The sequence below is a fragment of the Bos grunniens genome, chromosome 27, assembly GCF_055505025.1.
Source record: "Bos grunniens cultivar Pamir isolate PY7600 chromosome 27, Bosgru_T2T1.0, whole genome shotgun sequence".
Classification (NCBI taxonomy): domain Eukaryota; kingdom Metazoa; phylum Chordata; class Mammalia; order Artiodactyla; family Bovidae; genus Bos; species Bos grunniens.
In genome coordinates this window covers 17,866,255-17,892,678 of record NC_141191.1, presented here as the reverse complement: position 1 = coordinate 17,892,678, position 26,424 = coordinate 17,866,255, and the positions used below count along the sequence as shown (strand labels likewise).

Below are 26,424 nucleotides of genomic sequence, written 5' to 3'. Positions count from 1 at the left end.
TCTAATGCCTCAGAAATCCAAATATCAGGAAACATAAGTATTCATTAAAAGATTCATTGTATTAAGTAATCAAAATGAAGAATAAATGTTTTTTGTCCTGAGTATATGGGATTCCCAGGTGGCACAGTAGTAAAGAATCCGCCTGCCAAGTCAGGAGGTACAAGAGACACGGGTTTGCTCCCTGAGTCAGGAAGATCCCCTGGAGAAGGAAATGGCAACTCACTCCAGTATTCTTGCCTGGGAAATCCCATGGACCGAAGCTCCCAGACACGAGGTCAAAAAGAGTCAGACACCCAACTCAGCAACTGAGCACACACACATGTGTACACTAAAATGTAATTTAATATTTAATAAAATCAACACTGCAACAGGCACCACTAAAACACAAAGTTTGCAATTAAAAAATTGCTGTAATTAAACTTTTAAAAATATAGGTGTACGTTTTACGTTTTACCCTTTCACAACTGAAATAGCATTGTACCCATTAAAAGTCATATTTTATTCTTAGTGCATCCAGAAAAAAAATAAATATATTTATCACAAACCCTTATATACCTCTAACTTTTCTTAAAAGTCATATTTTATTCTGAGTGCATCCAGAAAAAAAATAACAGATATATTTATCACAAACCCTCATATACCTCTAACTTTTCTTTAAATTGAGGACTATTTCAAAACTGTTTTCATAGGCCTCAGTAACCTGTGTGTTCATTAGTAAAAGATATTCTTATATGTTTATTTTGGGTCAGATTATGTCAATTGGTAACAAAAGGCCTGAAATAGGGAGACATATTTCCATAGAAGAGACATAGTGGTGATATTCTTACTTATGAATATGAATGAACAGATTTATGTTATTGTCAAGGAAAATGTAAATTTACCATGGAACTTTTTTAAATTAGGAAACTTACTCCTTTAATTCAGTCTTTAAATAAATTTAATGTGCTGAATTTCTGGACCCAAGTGCTACTTTCAATTTATGATGAAAAGCATTTACCCGTTCTTTCTGAACCGGCCAATTCAAGATGCAATGAGATTTAAACATCCCTCTTCGCAAACAGAGTGCATGGTTCAGTTTATAATCCGGAATCTCCTCAAGAAAGATCAATATAATGGAATCCAGATTTTGTTCAATAGCTTGCTGAACTGCATGGTGAACCTTGAATCTAAGTTAAAAACATTATTAAGTCATACATCAATACACAGTTTTTAACAGCCCAACACTCTAAAATCTAACATTCTCCTTGTAATTAACTTTAGTCTTGTCACTAAAACCCAGGTTATGTTTCTTCTTAATTTTATTTTTAAAATACTTTGAGTTGTGAGTAATAACGTTGCTGCTGCTGCTAAGTTGCTTCAGTCGTGTCCAACTCTGTGCAACCCCATAGACGGTAGCCCACCAGGCTCCCCCGTCCCTGGGATTCTCCAGGCAAGAACACTGGAGTGGGTTGCCATTTCCTTCTTCAATGTATGAAAGTGGGAAGTGAAAGTGAAGTCGCTCAGTCATGTCCGACTCTTAGCAACCCCATGGACTGCAGCCCACCAGGCTCCTCTGTCCATGGGATTTTCCAGGCAAGAGTACTGGAGTGGGGTGCCATTGCCTTCTCCGGAGTAATAATGTTAGTAATATTTAAAAGCTCAATTCAGGGGCTTTCCTGGTGGTTCAGGGACTTCCTTAAGGACTCAGCCGCCTGTAATATGGGACGGGCAGTTTGATCCCTGGGTTGGGAAAATCCCCTGGAGAAGGGAATGGCTACCCACTCCAGAATTCTTGCCTGGAGAATTCCATGGACTGTAGAGTCCATGGGGTCGCAAATGGTTCGATAGGACTGAGCGACTTTCACTTTCCTTCTGGTAGTTCAGAGGCTTCCCTGGCGGCTCAGTGGTAAAGACTCCACCTGCCAGTGCAGTGGACATGGGTTTGATCCCTGGTGGGGGAACTAAAGAGTCGGACATGCCTGAAGTGACTGAGCAAGCATGCACAGGGGAGCTAGGATCCCACTTGCTGCAGAGAAACTAGGCCCACATGCCACCAATTGCTGAGCCCATGGGCCACCTAGAGAGCCCACGCACCCCTTTAATGCATGAACAGTCCCGACTGCTGCAACTAAAACTGGACACAGCCAAATCAATAAAATAAAATTAAAACAAAATAAAAGCTCAGTTTAAAGATAAGAATACATTTCAAATGTCATAGTGTTCACCTACCTTTTGCATAGTGGATCTTTCAATAGATTCTGTGTTACAACGAAAATAATTTTTCTGCTCCTTCTGATGCTGTTCACAATTGCTTCAAGTTCAAGGACACCTGCCTCAAAGTCCCTTTCTTCCAGACAAAATCTGAGAGTATGATCTTCTTCCTCCATTGGGGAGAAGTGCTTCCAGACCCAATCCCTATCTTTATAGGCATGAATTATATATGCTGCATATTCAAACTGCTCTGCTCTGTCTATTTCTTTGAAACCGAGAACTCGATGCACTGAAACATTCCAATAAAAAGATATCCTCCAGCCTTCAAAATGGATGAGCAGTACAATAAAGATAAAAATCAAAAGGATATTGATGTTAATCATGAAAAGGAGTTCAAATGGGGCGCTGTCTTTGCAGGGCGATACATCGAAAAGCATTACTGGGTAACCATGGTATTGGGGCGGAGTGTTGCAGAGGTAATGGTTCGACAGTTCAGAGATGTTGGTGTGGGTACTATTAATCCAATTAACAAACCAGGCAATGCTTTCACAGGTACAATCAAATGGATTAAAACGCATATCTAAATAACTCAGGTTCCTGAACGCTGGCCCAAAAACAGTCTTTTGAACAGATGTTATGAGGTTCTTCTGAAGGCTTAATGACTTCAGTGACACTTGATTATCAAAGACAGATTGTGGAAGGATATTTAAATTATTCATTCCTAAATCAATACTCTTCAATTCACGTAAGTCCTTGAAGGCTTCCACTGGGATCTCATCAAAGCCATTAGACCCTAAGTTAAGGATGTGGAGGTGAAAAAGGCCCTTCAGAAACTGAACAGGGCCACCAGGGTTGGCATGCTTCCAGAGCCGAGCTAAGTTGTTATGCTGCAAGTCCAGAATTTCTAGTTTCTCAAGACCCTTCAGCAACTCGTCATTTATGTTGGCTATGTTGTTGTTGCTTAGATCCAGAATGACCAGGTTCGGAAGAGGGCGAAAAGGCGAAGGGGAGCAGTCCACATTTTTCAGGGCCACCCTTCGGAGCATCAGTCTTTGAAGGCTTGGAACTGAGGTGAAAGAGTTGGTGGTCAGCTCTAGGTATTTGTTGTAGGAAAGGTAGATTTCGACAATATTGTCTAGGCCTCTCCATTCCTGGCCTGTGAGTTCTTGCCCAATCTCATTAAGGCCGAGGTCAAGGACCTCCAGGTGCCCCAACCAAGAAAAAGCACCACTCTGAATTTTTGAGATTTTATTTTTGGTTAGGTTGAGTAGGAGCAGAGGACAACCAGCGAGCGATAGAAATGTCTCATTTGTTAAAGTCCGCAAACTTGAGAAGGAGTTGGAGAGACTTAAAAATTTCAGCCTCACCAATCCCGTGAAAGTATTTCTTTTTATGCCTGGAAAGTTGTTATCGTCCATGTTGAGGTACTCCAAACATTTTAGCCACTGAAAGGAAAAATCGTCAATCTTGGGGAGCGAAGTCAGTGAAATGCTTTGTCTAGTAAAAGACCGTCTCAAGTCCAGGCGTCTCAAGTTGGAAAGCCCATAAAAAGAGTGAGAAGACAAATGCTCTATGTTATTATACTCCAGAGAGAGGTATTCGAGATGTGGAAGCCAGGCAAAGGAGTCATTACCCATCACACGTAAGGAGTTACGGGAAAGGTCCAGCGTGGTGAGATTCGTCTGCTTCAGTCCATCGAAGGTCGTGTGGCTGATTGTGTCCAGCTGGTTGCTGCTCAGGGACAGATTTTCAATGCTTGTGTTTGACAGTTCCAAGCAGAGCTTCTCTGTGAGACTGGGGCTCAGCTTGGCATTGTTCAGAGAGAGGCCAGATAATTTTCCAATGGCATGAAAACACCCAGGAGAGAACTAAGAGTGGGATGGAAGAAGAGGTTAATATTGAAAACACAGCAGTCTGTATGACCTTTGGAAAACAGGCACAGTTCTTTACTCAATTTCCTTTCCTCTCTCACCACCTCCTCCGGGTTTTCACTCCATCCCTCTCTCTCCCAGCTCCTTCCTCTGTGCCTGGGTCACCCGCCTCCTGCTCCAGCCTGTACTTCCATGGTCACTGGCCACTACTCAGCACCCACATCTTGGCCTCCCTGCCGCTTCTTCAGAGGGTCTTCCCTGATCTCCCAGACTAGGTTAAGTGGCATCCCTGGTGGTTCAGACAGTAAAGAATCTGCCTGCAATGCGAGAGACCTGGGTTTGATCCCTGGGTGGGCAAGATCCCCTGGAGAAGAGAATGGCAACCCACTCCAGTATTCCTGGAGAATCCCATGGACAGAGGAGCCTGGTGGGCTACAGTCCAAGGGGTTACAAATAGTTGGACACGACTGAGTGGCTAACACACACACTTAGCCCTTTTATTTCACCACACTGAGTATAACTGTAATTAGTAAACTCTTTGCAAAGTAAGCTCTGGGGCAGATGCTGTTTCTGTCTTGGTGATCACTGCTCTCAGTGAACACCCCGGAATGAATGAGCGGACTTTATTACCACCCATTGACCGAAGTGTTCACTGACAGGCACTTTCCCTTCTGTGACTCTGAGCTCTATTGACACTCTCTGTTTTTCCAACAAGTTTTCTCCTGACTATTTCATTTTTCTGTTTCCATCTGCCTTCTGCTCTGCCCCCCAGTCCCTCACTGGAAGCCTTGGCTGCCCTGGGACTCAGTGCTGGAACAAGAGGGCAGAAGGCAGGAGAGAAGGAATCCAGAGAGGATAGATCAAGTCTACCAGGAGTGCAAAGAGGCTCTGGTTTCTAGCATGTCACTTCTGTGACCTTAGGGCTAATGGAAGAAATAACAAAGACATGGAAGAAAGTGTGCTTTATCATAAGTGAGTCAAAATACAAAACAGGAAAATGATTAGATTCAGTTTAGTCGCTCAGTCGTGTCCGACTCGTTGCGACCCAATGAACCGCAGCACACCAGGCCTCCCTGTCCATCACCAACTGCTGGAGTCCACCCAAACCCATGTCCATTGAGTCAGTGATGCCATCCAACCATCTCATCCTCTGTCACTCCCCTCTCCTCCTGCCCTCAATCTTTCCCAGCATCAGGGTCTTTAATTAATTAAGGGTCAGATTAATTAAGGTAAATCTATATGATAGGGTTATTTTTCTGTCACTAAAATGAAATTTTTGAATAACTCTTAATGACATGGAGGATACTCATGACATGATATTAATTTTAAAAGGCAGGATGCACCATCATCCTCAGAGAAGCAATACAGCACAGCTGGGAAGAGTACATGCCCTAGTCTAACACTTGCAGAAACTCAGCTCTGTTACCAGCCCATCACCTGAGATTCTGGGTAAGTTCCTTAACTTTTCCTCATCTCAATTTACTCTTTTTTTTTTTTTTTAAGTTATTTATTTATTTGGCTGTGCCAGGACTTAGTTGTGGCATGCAAACTCTTAGTTGCATCACGTGGAATCTAGTTCCTTGACCAAAGATTGAATCTGGGCCCCTTGCACTGAGAGTGTTGCGTCTTAGCCACTAGATCGCCAGGGGAAGTCCCTCAATTTACTCCTGTGTAAAACCACGATAAGCATAAGTTAGTTACAGAACTGTATAAAATTAGGCTGTATTCCTTTGCTAATCACCTGAAACTATCACAACATTGTTAATCGGCTATATCCCAATACAAAATAAAGTTAATAAAAAAAGAACTTGTCACAATGCCTGACACATAAGTACTGTATGAATTTCAGTTGCTCTGTTGTTATTTCTTTTATTACATGGAGAAAAGCTGGATACAAACATATCCAAATTCTAACACTGGTTGCCTTGGATCGTGGGGATTTGGATGATTTTTTTCCCTCATTACTTAACATCTTTTACATTTATTTATTTACATATTTCTACAATAAATGTTCTAAACAAAAAAATGCTGTTCAAAACGAACACAAATAGCTTGAGTAAGATATTTAATTATTATCTCAGGATAATTTCATTCACAGTCTCTTTTTTTATCTGAAAAATCAACATAGCTTTAAAAAAATTTGATTTTGCTTAGAATTCCCGATACTCTTCTTCTTGGTTTGTAAAGGAATAAAATACAGACATACCTGTATGCAAAAATCATTAGCAAATTGATGGTCATAGACCCCCCAAAAAAGGTTAGGTTTACTCCGTTATAGGAAGATGTTTGTAAAAATATAATGCAAGGTATCATTTATCGAGAACTTCCTACATGCCAGAAACTGCTAAATTCTTCCCCACACAGCCCTATGGGGAAGTGTAATTACTATATCCATTTTAGATTTAGGGAACTGAAGTAGACGGAACTTGAATCATTTGCCCAATTACATAATTGTTAACAGATAAAGCCCAGACAGGGAGTCAGCTAACCCAACTCTAAAGTCTGTGCTCTTAACCATCATACTATTATTAACTTTTCCAGGACTTCTGTACAAGAGGTAGCATTATTTCCACTTTATAGGCAAGGAAATTAGACCAAGAAAAGTATGTAAGTTCCCCAAGGCCAAAGTTCTGGTCTGTAGTGGACCCTCCACTTCTTTTTGACAGCACAGCCCCAGATTCTGGATTCTAATAGCTACCAAACTCACTTTCTTGTGAGGCTGATGGCAATGGCCCAAAGCAGTATGTGTGAAGGATTTCTGGAAAACATGACAAAGGTTATCATCCCTTCCTCATCTCTAGCTTTAGATTCTCATCCATATGAAACAATTAGGGTGTGCCCACACTGAAAAGTACAAAGGAATTTTTACCTTACCTCTTTGATTTGATTTGATGACAACTCTAATCTTTTTAAAGAAGAATTGCCAAGGAAATCAAATTCTTCTGGTGTTAGTGAAGAAATTTTATTATTTGATAATAGAAGCTCTTGAAGGTTCTCCAGTTGGAGCTGAGTTCCTAATTTAGTAGATGATAAGCCATTATGAGAGAGGTCTAATTTGATTAAATTCTGAGGAGGAAAAAAAATATGTATGTAAGTTATAGTCTTGGCATCAAAAATGGTTCTTCTAAATGTACATGCATCTTAGAAATAACTGGACAGCAAAATAGCACATCTCAATTATTCTCTAGAAAACTGTAGGAGTAGTAAGAAATCCTGATTGTTACTGAAAACACCATTGCTACAAAGATGAATTTCTTAATTCAAAGAATTTACTTCTCTTCCAAAATATAAGGACAAGTTTTATTTGTCATGATGTAAAGAATATTCTTAATAAGCATTTTACTTATTTATAATAAGCTTTCATTTATGATGTAGGAAATATTCATGTCGCTTATCAAGTAAATAGTCTTGCATTAGTCTTGAATCTAAACAACAGAAAAAAAGTTGAAGAAACAGCGTCTTAAGAGGCATGAAGAGAATGTTACTGGCCACGAAATTTTAAAAGGATTTTTATATTGAGAAATATTGGTGGTTGTGTAAATTTTGCATCCTGACTAGTACAGAATACTAATTTTTATTTGTTTCGTCTGTGCTTTGGGATGTTTTACCATTTCGTGCTACTTTTGAATATGTAAACTTCCACTCAGGTAAAACATAAGGAAAAGCTGATACATGTTAGGGCAAAGTCTTATGTAATGTCTATTAATAGCATAAGCCTTCAATTTATGTTTTAAAAATAAAAATAACATCTTGCAAGCAATTAACCAGATTTTGAGGTCTTTGAGTCCAAAGACATTTCTTCCACATCAACATCAGGCATGACAAGAAAGCATTTCAAGTCTCCAGCTATCCAATGAATCATTTTATAAATATGTCTAAGCGTATTAAATGTGTTCATTATTCTTGGTATCTAAGGCCAAGGGATGCTCAGTTTTTTTGTTAGCCCACAAAATGAAGAAAACAAAGAGTTCTGAAAATAACCTTGATATAAAAAAGCACTTAATAATTGCCTCAGATTTAGCATACATTTTGCATGGATTTACAATTCAAGCAAAGTGCTGACAAGAAAAAGGTGGTAGCCATTGGATAAGCAATACTGTAGAAGATTTCATAAATCAAAAGGAGATAATTTTTAGTTGAACAATTTGCTTTATAATGGGTCAATTTGTTAACTTTATTTAAATCAGATTTTGGACTCGACACTTTTTCATACCTGCAGGTGCTAAATCAGCAGTACTGAGAGTTTATTTGCCTTTCATCATGGGATATTCTGATTCGTCTCCACATCTTATATCTAAGTTCTGTTTCAAGTGGAAGGATGCAAGAGAGGAGAGTTCTTTATAATTAAGATTGAAACTGACTTAAGACAGTATTTGCTCTTTTGAAAATATTTCCAATCATAATGGCCATATTTGAGTGTGGGGTACCCCTCTTCCCATTTATGTAGATCAGACTTCTCATTCTTCACCTCGATAGCTACAAAGTCTAATGATGCATAAACGACTTGAAAACAATATTTGATAATATATTTTTCATTTCTTACATGAAAATGTTCATTTCCTTCTTACCTTCAGGTTTTTAAAGGGATCGTTTTTAATTTTTTGGATTGAGTTGGACATTAGATGGAGCTCAGTCAAATTCATGCAGAAGATAAAGGTTTTATCAGAAAGCTGAGATATCTCATTGTGTTGGAGGTTCAAAATTTCCAACCAAGGGAGACTTTGACACAGTTCTGGCTCCAGCTTTGAGATGGAGTTAAATCCCCCATCCAAGATAGTAAGTTGGCTGTATCTCGTAAAATTGGCAGGTGGCAATCTTCTGAGTTGATTATGGGTGAGATTCAACACAGTTATGTTTGTTGGGAGGTCATCAGGTATTTGCGTCAACTTCAGATGACTGCAATCAGCTACTTCATGTCTAACAGTACATTTGTGGGCAGAAGATGTACACAGTATCCAACAGGTCAACAGTCCCGAAAAGAAGTGGATATGATAAGGCAAAGGTCTGCTCATGCTTTTGCCTTATAAAGAAAAGCATAGACATAATGGACAGCATTAATAACATACGCTTTCATATTCATTGGTTTATTCCTTGTAATAATATGCAACCAAACGTGACTATGTGTCCTCTTGATACTCATAACATTTATGATAAACAAGTATGTTTTATACAAATAATACATCAAGTGGACTGAATCAGCACAAAAAACTCACAAATGGAACCCACAAACTCTCCCCTTCCCTGGTGACTCAGTGGTGAAGAACCTGCCTCCAATATGAGAGACCTGGGTTTGATACCTCGGTCAGGAAGATCTCCTGGAGGAGGGCATGGCAACCCACTCCAGTATTCTTGCCTGGAGAATCCCCATGGACAGAGGAGCCTGGCAGGATACAGTCCATGGGGTCACAAGGAGTCAGACACAGCTGAGCGACTAAGCAAAGCACACGGCACAGTTGCAAACTTCCAAGGTGAACCTCTTAACAGCTTCTACTTTTAATTCTCATGGTCACTTACACAAACCTGAATGATATCCTTATGTTTCCATTTCTTTATTTCCAGACGTTAAGTAGTTTCTTCCCACACCCCAAAAAATAGGGAACTTAATTATATTCTTTCCTCATCCTCTTCACATTTCTCATTAGTTATTTTTTATTTCATTTAATCTATTGTTACATTTCTCATTTTAAAACCTACTCCTAAAACTCTTCTCCTAGTACCATAAGGGTAGGACCTCTATTTACCAGTTCATAGGCACAGTCCCTGGAGAAGGCAATGGCACCCCACTCCAGCACTCTTGCCTGGAAAATCCCATGGACGGAGGAGGCTGGTAGGCTGCAGTCCATGGGGTAGCTAAGAGTCAGACAAGACTCAGCGACTTCACTTTCACTTTTCACTTTCATGCATTGGAGAAGGAAATGGCGACCCACTCCAGTGTTCTTGCCTGGAGAATCCCGGGGATGGGGGAGCCTGGTGGGCTGCCGTCTATGGGGTCACTCAGAGTCGGACACGACTGAAGCGACTTAGCAGCAGCAGCAGCAGCAGCAGGCACAGTCCCCGAAATACACTCCCCTCCTTGTCTAGGTGACATTTACTGCTTCCAGAAGGGCAACAGCTAGAGATCAGAATTACTGAGAAGGATTAAGCCATTTATAAAACATGTAAGGACTGAAAGACATTCCCAGATCTGGAGATAACACTTCATCTGCTAGAAAAGACTCTCCAAATGCCAGGCAGGGTGAGTGAAAAAGGAAAAATACACATACTCTTATGAAACTTCAGAATTGTGATCACTCACCAAAAACATCCTAAAACTCTCTAAGGAGAACATATATGATCCATTACTTCCACAGGAAAGAGATCCTGATGGCTACAAAGCTTTTCACCAGCAACATAAGTCACTAGAAAACAATAGTGATAAGCTTTCAAAACATTCATGGGGAATAATTTTGAACCTCAAATTTCATGTCAGGCTGAACAATTAAAGATAAGGGGAAAAAGCATTTTGAGATATGCACAGACTCCATAAGTTTATAACTAAGCAACCTACATAAAGGACTTTAATTCTAGAATGTACTTCGGTAAAACAAACAAAAACACAGCGAGAGAATGAGATGAGAGTGAAGAGCTGATGTTTCATGAGATGTAATAGAAACAAAGAAAGGCTGAAAGAGATGAAAAGTAGATTCACTGAGCCTTGCAATTTTGGAAAACCTAGGATTATACATTTCTTTTTCCAAGTGAAAGACAATAATGTTTGGGACATGGCTTCTGGAGCCAGGCTGCTTAATCCTTATTTATAGTTTGGCTTGTACAGTTTGGTTTGTAAATTCACAACATTTTCCCCTAAATTTACGCAGACACACACTAACATGTAATCCTACTTGAAAATTTGGAGCCAACTTCCCCAAACCAGTACTGCCCGAGGCTGATCAACCCACATTTACTCATTTCTGACCTTTCTACACGTCTGGACATTGTTCCATGTCTCATCTTCTTCCATTTTCCTTTTTAGGCCGAAGAAAGCTGTTTACTCACTCCTAGGAAAGCCTGAATGTTTTCTCATAGTCAGATTCACTATCGAATGTCAGCCCCTATCTCCTCTCCAGCCAACAAAACTGAGAAAAGGAGGTAAGTTCTTTAAAGCTCAGAAGGCTTTGTATCTTTAAGAAAAGATATGATTTTTTGTTTGTTTTAAGAAGGCGGGTGCAAAATGATTTCTATCACTTCCTCAGTGTGCTTTCCCACTACAGAACATCACAAAGAAAAAGAATACCACACAAAATGTTTCATCACGTTAATTAGAAATTGCTGCTGTCACTTGTTCTCTGTGTTACCATACACTTCTCCCCACTCCTTCACCTTCTCCCCTTTCCTCTGTTCTCCTTGTTGAATGATTCTGACTCCACTTCAAGCACCAGATCAAATAAAGACCAAAGAATGTTCAAACCAATGTAATTCTAGCTTTACCCAACATGAGAGCTCCTATCCCAGTAAGAATGTAAAAAATGTACCTTCACTTACTGTGACGACAGCTGACCGTTCCTTTTTTCATTAGTCCAAATCCAGTTCGTTTTCCTCTGGGGAATGTGCTGCAGTTTTGAAAGTGAAACTAAAGTTAAAAAAAAAAAAAGCTTTTCTACTTGGTACATTCAAAAGAAAAACATCACAGTCTCAGAAGTGTTTTCTATTGCTTCTTAAAAATGTCTTCTTTTTCCTTTTCCATGTACAGTCCCTTCGGTTTTATTAAAAGGGTCACAGACACAGTGACAGAGAATGTTGAAAGAATTAAGACTTCACCCTTTGATATGAGCAGAGCTAATACTCTAGAGGTTGATGAATATCTGACTGAGAGTGAATTCCTCTATTTTTTTTTTTTCAAACTGAAGTCTGATGCATGGCTGTCAGAAATCTAGTAGAATGTGATTAGAGGAACAGAAAAAACCCTCAGTCCCTAATTAAAGCTAAGTACTTTCACTTCTCTTATCTCACTTTATCTTTTCAGCAACCTTGGAAGGCAAATAATATAGAAATTAACCTTTTGATGAAAGAGACCAAGTTTCACAGTAGAGTAAAACCTGGCTTTGGCAAAGCCACGAGCCAGTCCTAACTCATTCTGTTCCACTTTACATGGTCAGACTCTGTTAGGGAACAAATAGACACATCGAAAGAAAATTCAGATTCGCTATTTAGTTATCAATTAGCTTTACTGACTTCAACTAGTGTAAGGAATATGCTTGTCAAAAAAATGAACACATCTTTTTCATTGTTAATGTAACATGATACGATTAATTTTTTTTTAATTACTCAATTTTTTTTTAGAGTTGGGAGGTAAGTTTGCTTGGGGGTAAAATGAGAAATGCAGCCCGGGAGATAGCATTTTAGATAGCTCTGAGAAACTATTCAGAGGAGGCAAGAGGAGGAACTAGGATATATGGGAGTTTTCCAACCAAGTGCAGGTAGTCAGGAGTATCAATTCAATCACTAATTAAAGAAACCACCATTAATTAAAGAAACCAGACTTCCTGGTTTCTCAGGACTTCCCTGGTGGCTCAGATGGTAAAGAATCCACTTGCAATGCAGGAGACCCCTGGGTTGGGAAGATCCCCTGGAGAAGGGAATGGCAACCCACTCCAGTATTCTTGCCTGGAGAACTCCGTGGGAGAGGAGCCTGGTGGGCTACAGTCCATGGGGTCACAAAGAGTCAGACAGGACTGAGTGTCTAACACTTTTCGAGGAATTTAGCACCTTTTTATGTATAGGAAGATGCAAGAGTCTGGTTCCACTGAAATCATTCCTTTGATGTACACCTTAGGTATCTGGGGCCAGAATCCTATGTTTTCACATCTTGAGTTTCCTCAGGGCTCACCATGGGGAGTGGCTACAGTCTGATGGCTGCTAAATGGCAGGTATTCTTTCCTTCCTGAGTTCCTTCAGGGCTGAACAGCTCAGGTTGGAGGGCTACAATCGCTGATAACTATGACATCCTTGTTTACTGATATGGCAGGAAATTTTCCATTTCTCACTATCATGTTATGTAGTAAAATATAACAATCGGCAGGAACTGTAGAGATCACTGAATCCAGCTTCTTTGTTTGAGAAAGAAGGAAAATGAAACACAGCGAGAAGAGGGCTTTGCCTGAAGACATACTGCAAGCTGCTGCAATGCTTTATACAAACAAGGGAAGAAAAGAGCCTGGAACAGGTGAAACCTGTCACTAGCTTGACTTGACTGCAGAAATGAGAGCAAGAAATACATTTGTTTCAGATGCAAAATGCCCTTTCCTGGGCCCCAGCTTTGGGCTTACCACCTTGTGGCTACATTTTTCTGAGCCTCTGTTGTCACACCTATGCTATAAGCATAAGCAGGTAGCTGTCCTGAGTAAACGATTTATCCACTACATCTACGCATTGGGATGTGCAATAAAACATTCCCAGTATCCAGAAGGCTTCTCCTCTGTGAGCCCCCAAAGGCAGGGCAGGATGTACTTGTGTGTGACTCTCCGGTCACTCTTCCATGGTAGGTTAACACTGCTGGCTCCAACGGACCAGGCTGCCCTTCAGTATTCAGACCCTTGAGTGGTCTCCACATTGACCCTGGATTTGACCACATGACTAGCTTTGGCCAACGGGATATTAGTAAGCAGGCAGCTAGCCAAGGCTGGATAAGCACTGGCATGTCAGGACTTTCCCGCTTCCTTTCAGAACCCAGTGGCCATGTGGCGAGAAGCCCAGCCTAGCCTTGTGCAAGGCAACAGGGAGGAGAACCAAGGGTCTGGCCGGTATCTCCAACGGAGCAGCCAGAAGATGGCCACTGAGTATGCCACATTGGGACCGGGTCTTTCAATCCCAGTTGAGTCACTCCAGCTGATGCCCCAGTGAGCAGAGACGAGTTGTGCCCACAAGTCCTGCCCCAACAATTCCAGAAGAACAAACATAAATAACGTGATGTACTAAATCAAAAAATTTTGGAGTGATGTGTTAGACATCATTACATAAAATTCATTTCTTCCATAATCCAACACACCCATCTCTTATGCCTTATAACTTCTTGTACATATCAGGCTTTCCATAATGTTGGCTGAACTAATGAATGGCTCCCCAAAATAATTTTTATGGTGATCTCATAATGCAATTATCAGTTTAGGCATAATACCAGTTCCCATTGAGATATGATTAGTCCTCAGTTCATGCTGGCTTCTAAAAACAACACAGGTTAGTTTCTCTCCAGTGTATGTTTCTTAATTATGCATTAACTTATTTATCTATTATGGCAGTAGGTGCTACAGTGAAAAACTTTATTTTCCCCTTTTTAAGGAATTAAAACTGTGATATATGTCCATACATGGACTTGAAACAACCAAATCAAACAAAACAGAAACAGACTCACAGATACAGTGAACAAACTGGTGGTTACCAGAGTGGGTGGGCGGGAGAACAGATACAAACTTCCAGCTACAGAGTAAGTAAGTCACCAGTATGTAACGGATAGGGAATAGAGTCAATAATCTGAGAACAAGGTTGCATGGTGACAGATTATAACTTGACTTATTGTGATCAAAATGCATAAAGATACTGAATCACATGCTGTATACCTGAAATTAATATAATATTGTATGTCAATGTTGATTCCAAAACAAAAAACTTCCCATCAGTTTATTATGTGATCAGTATATTATGGACCTAGATAAACAGTTATATTTCCCTCAAAGCATCAGATGACAGTCAGTTTGAACTGTGCTCACTGGTGTCCTTTCACAACCACTGTTCAGAAAGGACATTAACTCTGCTCTGAGTTGTCTGAAATTCCAGAAGGCATTGCTTTTTCTTTGTGAACTCTTCCTCTAAAGTACAGGCACATGCGGCTTCCCTGGTGGGCCAGTGGTTAAGAGCCACCTTGCAATGCAGGGCACATGGGTTTAATCCCTGGTCCAGGAAGATCCCACATGCCATGGGGCGACTAAGCCTGTGCACCACAACTCCTGAGTCTAGAGCCTGCGCTCCACAACAGGAAAAGCCATCACAATGAGAAGCCCAAGCACTGCAACTGCAGAGTAGCCCTGACTCACTGCAACTAGAGAAAGCCTAGTGCACCAGTGAAGACCCTGTGCAGCCAAAAATAATAAAGCAAATAAAATAAATTTAAAAAACACAAAAATAATAAACTGAAAGACGCAATTCCTCTTGCCAGTGTCATTTCCATTTCTGCTTACTGAAGTGACGGTTTAAATTAAGTTTGTTGTTGGCCAGACAACAAACTCAGCAAGAATTTTAATGAGAGGAAGTAACACTGCGCCCCTCCCGTTACGTTCATTCATGTCTACTAAGCAAGAGTGAACCTGAACTTCCCCTCCGAAAGAAAAAAGAACACATACGCACAACATTTGTCACACAGAGCATCTACTTACTTTGAACTTTATTTTGTTATTTCTTGGTAATTTTACAGGGTGGTTGAAAGAGGTTAGACCTTCTCTCTCTTGTAAATCTAGGGAGGTGGGTTCCTGTGAATGAGTCTTGCGCTTCTTCACTGACAGTCTCAGGATATGGTGAAGGGTGCTTCAAACTCTTTGCTTCAAATTTGGTATTCATTTATTAATTTAAAAAATAAAATCCCAGCTCCAGTGGTTAACACTGCTCACTCCCACTGCAGGGGGAACAGGTGCTATCCCTGGTTGGGGAATTAAGATCCTGCATACCATGTGGGGTAGCAAAAAAAAAAAAAAAAAAAATTCCACTTCACAATCATCCTACACTATTTATTTATTTTCAACGTGGACATTTTCTCAGTAATTATTATGAGTAAACTGGCCTCCTGGAATTGTTCTACAGAGTTATGATTAAATAAATAACCCTAGGGGTGCTACCTCTGTCTGTATGAGGAACAGCTTAATTTCAAATCAAAATCTGCTGATAAGAGCATTTGTCCTTATTATTCTTACTTTTCCCCTTTCTTTTGAACTGGAGTATAGTTGATATGCAATATTACATCATCCTACACTTTAAATGGACATGAATTTCAGCAAACTCCAGGAGATAGTGGAGGACAGAGGAGCCTGATGTGCTGCAGTCCATGGGGTTGCAAACAGTCAGACACAACTTAGCAAGCAACAACAACCACACTTTAAATATCCTAATTAAATCTGAATGAATTGATGCCTACTGGGTTTCCAATGAATGGAGTTATAAATATTAGACAAAGCCATTAAACAATCACACTTAACACAAGGAAGTTCAAAGTATCAAAAGCAACTAATAATTTACTGCAATCAAATCGAAATGGTCATTGGTGAGAGCTGAATGCTCCTGCAGGTTGATTTCCACTTTATAAAGCAAATTTTGAATTTGTTATTGTTTAGTCTCTTAAGTCATGTCCGACTCTTTTGGGAACCCATGGACTGTAGCCCCCCAGGCTCCTCTGTCCATGGCATTTCCCAGGCAAGGTAAACACAGAAAATTAAAGAGGTTGTCCAGGGTTGAAAGAATTGGTATTTGCTTTTGAACATGCTTCTTGCCTTTCCCCTAAGAGGAAGCTACACTGTTTCTGGGTAATTTATAATAAGAGAACCGGTCCTTAAAAAATGAGAAGTAAAAGCGGAAGAGAGGCGGGGGAAAGGCAGGTTTATTAGGCTAAAGATTTGGAGAAAAAGTACAAAAACCTAATGCAACTCAGAAAGCTGTAATCTAGAGTCTACAGTCTGTATAAAATGTTAATCTTATTCTTTACCTAGAAATAGGCCTATATAAGAGTTAAATGTACATTTTTAACATCACCAAAAGAAATGGTACTGTTTCTTTCCACTTACACTACCTGTTATAAAGTGCCTTGGATTGTGAAAGGCCCTCAAAGGAAGTGAGTGAATTCTTTAAGAAGAGGAGCTGACCAACCCCTGATCAGGGTCTCAAACTGGGTCCCCAAGTTGCCAAATATGTGACAAAATCTATCTAATGTAAAAGACTGATCACCAATAAAGTCTTCTACCTTATGTGAAAAAAAAAAGAGAGCATTTTTTAAAAAACTCTGTTATAATCGACTCTTTGATGTTCGGATATTAGTTTTGAGTTCCATTTTTGGGGTATATTTGACGACCCCTAAATAATAGAGGAGACTTTTAGAGATTGGGCATAATTTGCCATAAACTTAATAGAAAACAATTAATCGTGAGAGTAGAAAGGAGGAAAAGAAGTACAAAGAGCCCCAAGTTCCCCATTTATACAGTATCAGCCAAGACTTGGACACAACTGAACACAGCCAAGAAAAGAGACCTGAAATTTCTGGGGTCTCTAAAAACATTCTGGTTAGAGTTAAACAGTGTATTAAAATATGAGTCAAGGTGAGGGGTCTGGCTACATTGTTGGAGGGTATATTGTTGTTCAGTCGCTAAGTGGGGACTGACTCACTTTGTGACCCCATGGACTGCAGCACTCCAGGCTTCCCTGTCCATCACTGTCTCCCAGAGTTTGCTCAAACTCATGTCCACGTTGAGTTGGTGATGCCATCCAACCATCTCATCCTGTGTCACCCCCTTCTCCTCCTGCCCTCCATCTTTCCCAGCATCAGGGTCTTTCCCTAGTTGGTTCTTCACATCAGGTGGCCAAAGTATTGGAGCCTCAGCACTAGTTCTTCCAATGAATATTCAGGGTTGATTTCCTTTAGGACTGACTTGTTTGATCTCCGTGCTATCCAAGGGACCCTCAAGAGTCTTCTCCCACACCACAGTTCCAAATGATCAATTCTTCAGTGCTCAGCCTTCTTTATGGTCCAACTCTCACATCCGTACACAACTACTGGAAAAACCAAAGCTCTGACTAGATGGTCCTTTGTTGGCAAAATAACATCTCTGCTTTTTAATATGCTGTCCAAGTTGGTCATAGCTTGCCAGTTTTGTTGGTGATAGGCAAGCTAGTGAGGTCTTTGGCCAAAATTGGATGGCAAGTGGGCTTCAGAATACATCATGTTTGGTTGAAACAAGGGCTTATTTGAAAGGCTTAAGCCTCCAGAACACAAATTAATGAAAACTTCATGACCAATAGACTGGATGGTGTGCAGCTTCACTTGACAGTTTCATTGCCTAAGGCAGAGGTCTGCGCACCCCTCCCCCATGTATTTTTATCAAAGAGAGGTTTTCTATGATGATGATATGATGTTGATTCCATTATTATCCCTGAAAGTGATTTGCATTTACTAAGCGGAGTTTTCTATCTCTCCTCTGGATCTTTCACTATATAGAGGCACTGGCCCTGGAAAAATTATTTTAACTCCCTAGGGAGGATCAGATGGGAAGCAAGATTGATGATCTACCCCTGATAACCTGAATAGAGAAGAAAATCTGGGGCACTGGAAGTTTATGCTACAGGGGCTCTTATATCCAATGGGCAGGTGTGTGGCTCAGGGAACAATCTGGATCCAACGGATCTCAGTAGAGTGTGCTCTCTGGATCTGGCCTCAGGCCATATGGGATGAGAGCAGGATAGAAAATCTATAAAAAGAGGGTGAGACAATCTTCAATTCAGTTCGGTTCAGTCTCTCAGTCGTGTCTGACTCTTCGTGACCCCATGGACTGCAGCATGCCAGGCCTCCCTGTCCATAACCAACTCCCGGAGCCTGCTCAAACTCATGTCTGTCAAGTCAGTGATGCCATCCAACCATCTCATCCTCTGTCATCCCCTTCTCCTCCTGCCTTCAATCTTTCCCAGCAATCAGGGTCTTTTCCAATGAGTCAGTTCTTTGCATCAGGTGGCCAAAGCTTCAGCTTCAACATCAGTCTGTCCAATGAATATTCAGGACTGATTTCCTTTAGGACTGACTGGTTTGATATCCTTGCTGTCCAAGGGACTCTCAAGAGTCTTCTCCAACACCACAGTTCAAAAGCATCAATTCTTTGGTGCTCAGCTTTCTTTATGGTCCAACTCTCACATCCATATATGACTACTGGAAAAACCATAGCTTTGACTAGATGGACCTTTGTTGGCAAAGTAATATTTCTGCTTTTTAATATGCTGTCTAGGTTGGTAATAGCTTTTCTTCCAAGGAGCAAGCATCTTTTAATTTCATGGCTGCAGTCACCATCTGAAGTGATTTTGGAATCCAAGAAATAAAGTCTGTCACTGTTTCCATCGTTTCCCCACCTGTTTGCCATGAAGTGATGGGACCAGATGCCATGATCTTAGTTTTTTGAATGTTGTTTTTTAAGCCATTTAAGCCACCCTCCTCTTTCACTTTTATCAAGAGGCTCTTTAGTTCTTCTTCACTTTCTGCCATAAGGGTGGTGTCATCTGCATATCTGAGGTTATTGACATTTCTCCTGGCAATCTTGATTCCAGCTTGTGCTTCATCCAGCCCAGCATTTCTCATGATGTACTCTGCATATAAGTTAAATAAGCAGGGTGACAATATACAGCCTTTACGTACTCCTTTTCCTATTTGGAATCAGTCCGTTGTTCCATGTCTGGTTCTAACTGTTGTTTCTGACCTGCAAACAGATTTCTCAAGAGGCAGGTCAGGTGGTCTGGTATTCCCATCTCTTGAAGAATTTTCCACAGTTTGTTGTGATCCACACAGTCAAAGGCTTTGGGGTAGTCAACAAAGCAGAAGTAGATGTTTTTCTGGAACTCTCTTGCTTTTTCTACGATCCAACAAATGTTAGCAATCTAACCTCTGGTTCCTCTACCTTTTCTAAATCCAGCTTGAACATCTGGAAGTTCTTGGTTCACGTACTATTGAAGCCTGACTTGGAGGAAATGGCAACCCATTCCAGTACTCTTGCCTGGAAAATCCCATGGACCATGGAGTCTGGTAGGCTACAGTCTATGGGGTCGCAAAGAGTCGGACACGACTGAGCGACTTCACTTCACTTCACTTCACTTGCTAGTGTGTGAGATGAGTGCAATTGTGTAGTAGTTTGAATATTCTTTGGCAATTGCCTTTCTTTGGGATTGAAATGAAAACTGACCTTTTCTAGTAATGTGACCACTGCTGAGTTTTCCAAATTTGCTGGCATACTGAGGGCAGCATCATCATTTAGGACTTGAAATAGCTCAGTTGGAATTCCATCACCTCCACTAGCTTTGTTTGTAGTGATGCTTCCTAAGGCCCATTTGACTTCGGACTCCAGGATGTCTGACTCTAGGTGAGTGATCATACCATCACGGTTATCTGGGTCATTAAGATCTTTTTTGTATAGTTCATCTGTGTATTCTTGCCACTTTTCTTAATATCTTCTGCTTCTGTTAGGTCCATACCATTTCTGTCCTTTATTATGCCCATCTTTGCATAGTAAAGGACAGAGACAATCTTAAAGGGCCATATAAGTCTGTATACCTGGAGGAGAGACACTTTATCCTTTAAATACAGGAAAGGGTGATGGGAAAGTTTTTTAAAGTTTGTGTAAAATATGAGTCAACCAAGGGACCTTGAATTAAGAGAGATTGCTGCTGCTGCTGCTGCTATGTCGCTTCAGTCGTGTCCGACTCTGTGTGACCCCAGAGACAGAAGCCCACCAGGCTCCCCTGTCCCTGGGCTTCTCCAGGCAAGAACACTGGAGTGGGTTGCCATAAGACCCAGCAAAAGGCAGAGACCTCTTTAACAGGTTATTGGTAATTTTGTAACTTGAACAGAAGCTCTTGAGGAGTGCATTAATTTTCTCAATTTAACCTGTTAGGAGGGACCTCTTGGAGGCTGTAAATTCTGCTCAGTACCTTTTACAGGAGACCAGCGGTATTTGTTTTGAGAAGTGAAATGTGTGCTTTGGTCATGATCAGTCATGTCTGGAACCCTGAAGCATATTACTCTTTGTGCTGAGTCACTGCAAGGTATTTTAAGGCAAAAGGTGCTATGACCATGGGAAATTTAGGCAAGGCATAATTATTTTTTTTCTCTTTTATATTTGATTATTTCCCTGAGATTAAAAAGGCCACCATTCTTAAATTTACCACATCCCAGATATTGGCCAACAATTATGACTTGAGCTCCCATATTGATTAAGTCCACAAAGCTTTGTTCAATCGGTATATTTTAGCAAATATTTAAGTTAATTTAGAACCTATGCAGCAGAGGCACAAGAGTCAACCAGCATCAATTTATCTTTTTGTTATACACATTTTCAAAGTAAATTTTGGATTGCCAATGGGTCAAATTATGGACCTTTGTTTGAAATTTATATACTTAAGTAATATATAGAATTTATATAATAAAGTACATAAATAAACATTTCATTCCTCTGTATTGTTTCCAGTGAGGTTGCTCCTAGCTGCTTAAAGCCTCAGTTCTTATTTTCTATCTCTGTCTGATAATCCACTGGAGAACCTTCCAAATGAATGCAGGAAAAGCAGGGGAAGGGCTAGAACCTACCTAGCAGGCTGCTGTCTGTCTTTCCCAGGGTTCCCAGGCCACCTCCCAGGGGCTGGGGTGTGCACTCTGAGGCTATGGCAGGCAGCCTGACCTTGGACAGTGCAGTTAGTCCCCTTGTCCTGAGTATCAGCCCGTCTGCATGTTGATACTGGCAGTACTTACTGAAGTCTGAGCACAGAGGCTCAGGGGTTTTTGCCTTATTCAAGCAATCGGGTAACTCAGGTAGGCATTCTGGAGAGGGGGAGTCCTGGATGGGAGTAAGATATTGGTGTTCTTGTGCCAAGAACCCCCTTTGGATTAAACATTGGGCTACTGGTCCCCAGGGATGATAACGATCCCCCTAGAGTGTGGGGAGCATATTGGTTGGAGAAAGATGAGGCCCACAGTGGGAAGAGGACAGGCGGGGGCCAGAGCTCATCTGAGCAATGTCAACATCGAGACTGGGGTGCTGACCCTCTGCCCTGGGGGAGCCACCCAACACCTTCCTCCACAGGGTACCCAGGAAACACAGGGAAGAACAAGGGTTCTGCTCCAAATAATAATAAAGAAACACCGAGATGTGATGGGCCCTGGAACGAGTCTCTGCCAAACACAGGCTGTGACCCGAAACCCAGGAGCATGCCCAGCATGCCCTATGGTGGGCCCACCTGGGGTAGTATCTAGAAGTCCGATTTAGCTAGTGAGCACTACGCATTTTGAATGTTCCCCGATCTGGGACATTAGCGTAAGGAGGGATGTGGCAAATTCATCAGAGGCACAGATTTCATCTTAAGTGGCTCTCATGGGGGCTCGGAACCAATCAGGAAGACAAGCACAGTCCTGTTCACAGAGCTGCTCGAGTCCATGCACAGCATTCTGCTCACAGAATAAAATCACCTGTTTTATACGATTTAAAGATTCTTTTGATGGTGAAGCAGGACACAATGGCATTCAGTCGAAAGGCAGCTCCAAACCAGAGAAGGCTGCCAGGCAGGCCCATGCAGGGTGTTGCAGTTTGCATCATCGTAGTAGTAAGCTGGGCTGTGGGGAGCTTAGCTAGTTCTTGTGGCTTCCTGTGGATTGAACAATTTGAATAATTTCAGCAGAATCTGGGGCTGAGGGGCTGTCCCTACCGGTCTGGTACTGAATTCGAGGGCAACTGGGGTAATTGTACACTGGCCTTTGTGAGAAAGTCCTGTAAGGAAAGTGGTTGTGGTGCGGACTTAATTGTTCAAGCTGTGGGGTGTGGATTAACTGCTCAAGGACAATTTGCCAGCTTCAAGCCAGGACCTCAAAACAGAGTCAAGACAAGGTTCAGTCAGTTCAGTTCAGTCGCTCAGTCGTGTCCGACTCTTTGCGATACCTTGGATTGCAGCACACCAGGCCTCCCTGTCCATCACCAACTCCTGGAGTTTACTCAAACTCATGTCCATTGAGTCGGTGATGTCATCCAACCATCTCATCCTCTGTCATCCCCTTCTCGTCCTGCCCTCAATCTTTCCCAGCGTCAGGGTCTTTTCAAATGAGTCAGTTCTTCGCATCAGGTTACCTTTAAGTATTGGAGTTTCAGCTTCAACATCAGTCCTTCCAATGAATATTCAGGACTGATTTCCTTTAGGATGGACTGGTTGGATCTCCTTGCTGTCTAAGGGACTCTCAAGAGTCTTCTCCAACACCACAGTTCAAAAGCATCAATTCTTCAGTGCTCAGCCTTCTTCGTGGTCCAACTCTCACATCCATACATGACTACTAGAAAAACCATAGCCTTGACTAGAAGGACCTTTCTTGGCAAAGGCAAAATAGTATTTCTGCTTTTTAACATGCTGTCTAGGTTGGTCATAACTTTTCTTCCAAGAAGTAAACATCTTTTAATTTCATGGCTGCAGTCACCATCTACAGTGATTTTGGAGCCCCCCAAATAAAGTCTGTCACCATTTCCATTGTTTCCCCATCTATTTGCCGTGAAGTGATGGGGCCAGATGCCATGATCTTAGTCTTCTGAATGCTGAGCTTTAAGCCAACTGTTTCACTCTCTTCTTTCACTTTCATCAAGAGGCTCTTTTGTTCTTCTTTGCTTTCTGTCATAAGGGTGGTGTCATCTGCATATCTGAGGTTATTGATATGTCTCCTGGCAATCTTGATTCCAGCTTGTGCTTCATCCAGCCCAGTGTTTCTCATGATGTACTCTGCATATAAGGTAAATAAGCAGGGTGACAATATACAGCCCTGACATACTCCTTTCTCGATTTGGAACCAGTCTGTTGTTCCACGTCCAGTTCTAACTGTTGCTTCCTGATCTGCATACAGGTTTCTCAAGAGGCAGGTCAGGTGGTCTTGTATTCCCAACTCATGAAGAATTTTCCACAGTTTGTTGTGATCCACATATTCAAAGGCTTTGGCATAGTCAATAAAGAAGAAGTAGATGTTTTTCTGGAACTCTTTTGCTTATTCAATAATCCAACAGATGTTGGCAATTTGATCTCTGAAATCTCTGCCTTTTCTAAATCCAGCTTGAACATATATAAGTTCTCGGTTCATGTACTGTTGAAGCCTGGCTTGAAGAATTTTGAGCATTACTTTACTAGACAATGTTAGAAAACACAAAACAAACCAAAATTATATGAGATCAACAAACTAGGAACAGAGGAAACTTCCTCAACAAAATAAGAGCTATTATGAAAACCCCACAACTAATATCATATTCAGTGATGAAAGACTAAAAGCCTTTCCCCTAATATCTGGAACAAGACAAGGATGCTCGCTTTTGCCACTTTGATTCAACATAGTATTGGAAGTTCTCAGGAGGAAAAGTAGGTAAGAAAAATAAACAAAAGACACTCAAGTTAGGAAGAAAGAAGTGAAATGACCTCTGAACAGGTATGACATGATCTTATATATAGAAAACTCTAAGGATCACACACACAGTATCACACACACACACACACACATACACACACACACAAATAGAACCAATAAATTCAGCAGAGTTGCAGGATGCAATGTCAACACACAAAAATCAGCTGTGTTTCTATGCACTAACAATAAGTTAATCTGAAAAGAAATAAACAATTTCATGGGAATTCCCTGGCAGTCCAGTTGTTAGGACTCCTCACTTTTACTGTCGAGGGCAGGGGTTCAGGCCCTGGTTGGGGAACTAAAATTCCTGGAGCCACATGGCCAAAAAGAGAAAAAAAGAAGGAAGAAAACAATTTCATTCACAGTAAGCAGCATCAACAAGTAGGTATCTTACCTCATGTGATTTCTAAATATGATTCCCAACTACTGAGAAAGGCAAATACTGTGATTTTGGAGCTTATCAAGCCCAAGTTCAAATCATAACTCGGTCACTTACTAGCTTTATGATCTTTGGCAGTTTTCCTCATCTAAGCATGAATTTCCTTCTCAGTCAATTGGGGACAGAGTAACCAATTAACAGAATTACTGTGAAGATCAGGGATGATTCAACTCAATGTTTGGCATATAGAGTGTACTCAATAAATTATAGCTATTGATTGTTTTTTTCTACTAATATCAATCAAGTAATTCTTATAAGAAAGCTAGATAGGCAGTACCTCTGAGTTCTGAACACTCAAAACAAATAAGCTAATTGTGTGCAAAAGCTTGTGAGCACATAAACGGCATTTCATCAGATTAACAATTTTGTATTTCTTGAGGAGTACCCATAGATAGTCTAGGAAAACAGGACCTGATTTTATCTGTCAAATCACCACCTGGGGGCATTCAGATACTGTTACAGCCAGGTGCCCACATGTCGCAGGGCACACCACCAGCACATCAAAGGGGAGACTAGTTAAGGAGATGTCATTGACAAGGACCTGAAGATATTAGGAGACTTAAAAGTGTATGTTTTAAAAATAAGAATATGCTATTAACATTGGTAGTTATTGTTCTATCTTCATCCAAAACGTTATACAAATCCTGAAATTATATTCCTGCCAAACAGATCTTGAGAGTTCCTTCTTTCATATAGTTTCAAGGATACTTAAACTTCGACAGTTTGATAAATGAAAAATAGCATCTTTGGTGTGTGTGTATGTACACCCAGTCATGTTCGACTCTTTGCAACCCCATGGACTGCAGCCTGCCAGGCTCCTCCGTCCATGGGATTTCCCAATGAAGAATATTGGACTGGGTTGCCATTTCCTCCTGCAGGGGATTTTCCTGGCCCCAAGGATCAAACCTGCGTGTCCTGTATTGTAGGTGGATTCTCTACCACTGAGCCATCAGGAAATTTAATTTTTTTAATTTATTCATTCATTTACTTATTTAAAATTAATTTTTATTGGAATATGGTTGATTCACAGCATTGTGTTAGTTTCTGCTGTACAGCAAAGTGAATCAATTATACATTTACATATAGCTACTCTTTTTTTAGATTCTATTCCCATATGGGTCATTACAGAGTACTGAGTAGAGTTCCTGTACTATACAGTAAGTTCTTATTAGTCATTTTACTTCTAGAAGTGTGTATATATCAATCCCAATCTCCCAATTTTCCCTCCCCCTCTTTTTGGCCCTTGGTAACTGAGCGAAGCTGATAATTTTTTCATCTTTATTTGTTTCTCACTAACATTTCTGATTATGTTATTTTCTGGTTTTTCTACTGTTTTTGTAATTTTCTTTAGTATTTATAAGAAGTTTTTTAATACTAAGAAAATGAAACTTTTTATTATATACCCTGTCATTTTCCCTGGTTTGTTAATTGCCTTTTAATTGTTTTGGCCACACTGCTTATGGGATCGTAGTTCTCCCACTAAAGATCGACCCTGGGCCCCCTGCAGTGGAAGCATGGAGTCTTAACCACTGAACCACCAGGGAAGTCCCTGTCTTTAAAGTTTTTTCAGGGTTGTTTTAGGCCATGAAAAAGTTTAGTGTAATCATATTTATCCATCTGCTCACAGCATCTGAATTTTGTTTCTTGCTTAGAAAAGTTTTTCAACTCTATGCTCTTCCATTTCATTCTGGGAGTTTAACTCCTCAATATACTCTCCAGAATGATTAAAACAGTATGCTCACAAA

At 40.8% G+C, this 26,424-nt stretch overlaps 1 protein-coding gene across 5 annotated transcripts in view; it reads right to left on the bottom strand.

Annotated features, from left to right (window-relative positions):
* Nucleotides 1-324: 324 nt before the first annotated feature.
* The window catches only part of TLR3 (toll like receptor 3), a 189,350-nt gene continuing 163,250 nt past the window's right edge, over nt 325-26,424 (bottom strand). The window contains exons 3-7 of one of the 5 annotated variants that reach the window (XM_086380120.1): nt 11,583-11,650; nt 8,630-9,081; nt 6,936-7,127; nt 2,209-4,058; nt 325-1,166 (exon numbers count right to left, since the gene is read on the bottom strand). In XM_086380120.1, the coding sequence (XP_086236246.1) occupies nt 938-1,166; nt 2,209-4,058; nt 6,936-7,127; nt 8,630-9,081; nt 11,583-11,613 (2,754 nt within the window). In that variant the 5' untranslated portion in view covers nt 11,614-11,650 and the 3' untranslated portion in view covers nt 325-937. Of the gene's footprint in view, nt 1,167-2,208; nt 4,059-6,935; nt 7,128-8,629; nt 9,082-9,802; nt 10,988-11,016; nt 11,460-11,572; nt 12,013-26,424 lie in introns of those variants that run through there. The other 4 variants (XM_086380122.1, XM_086380121.1, XM_086380123.1 and 1 more) reach the window with 4 other exon arrangements.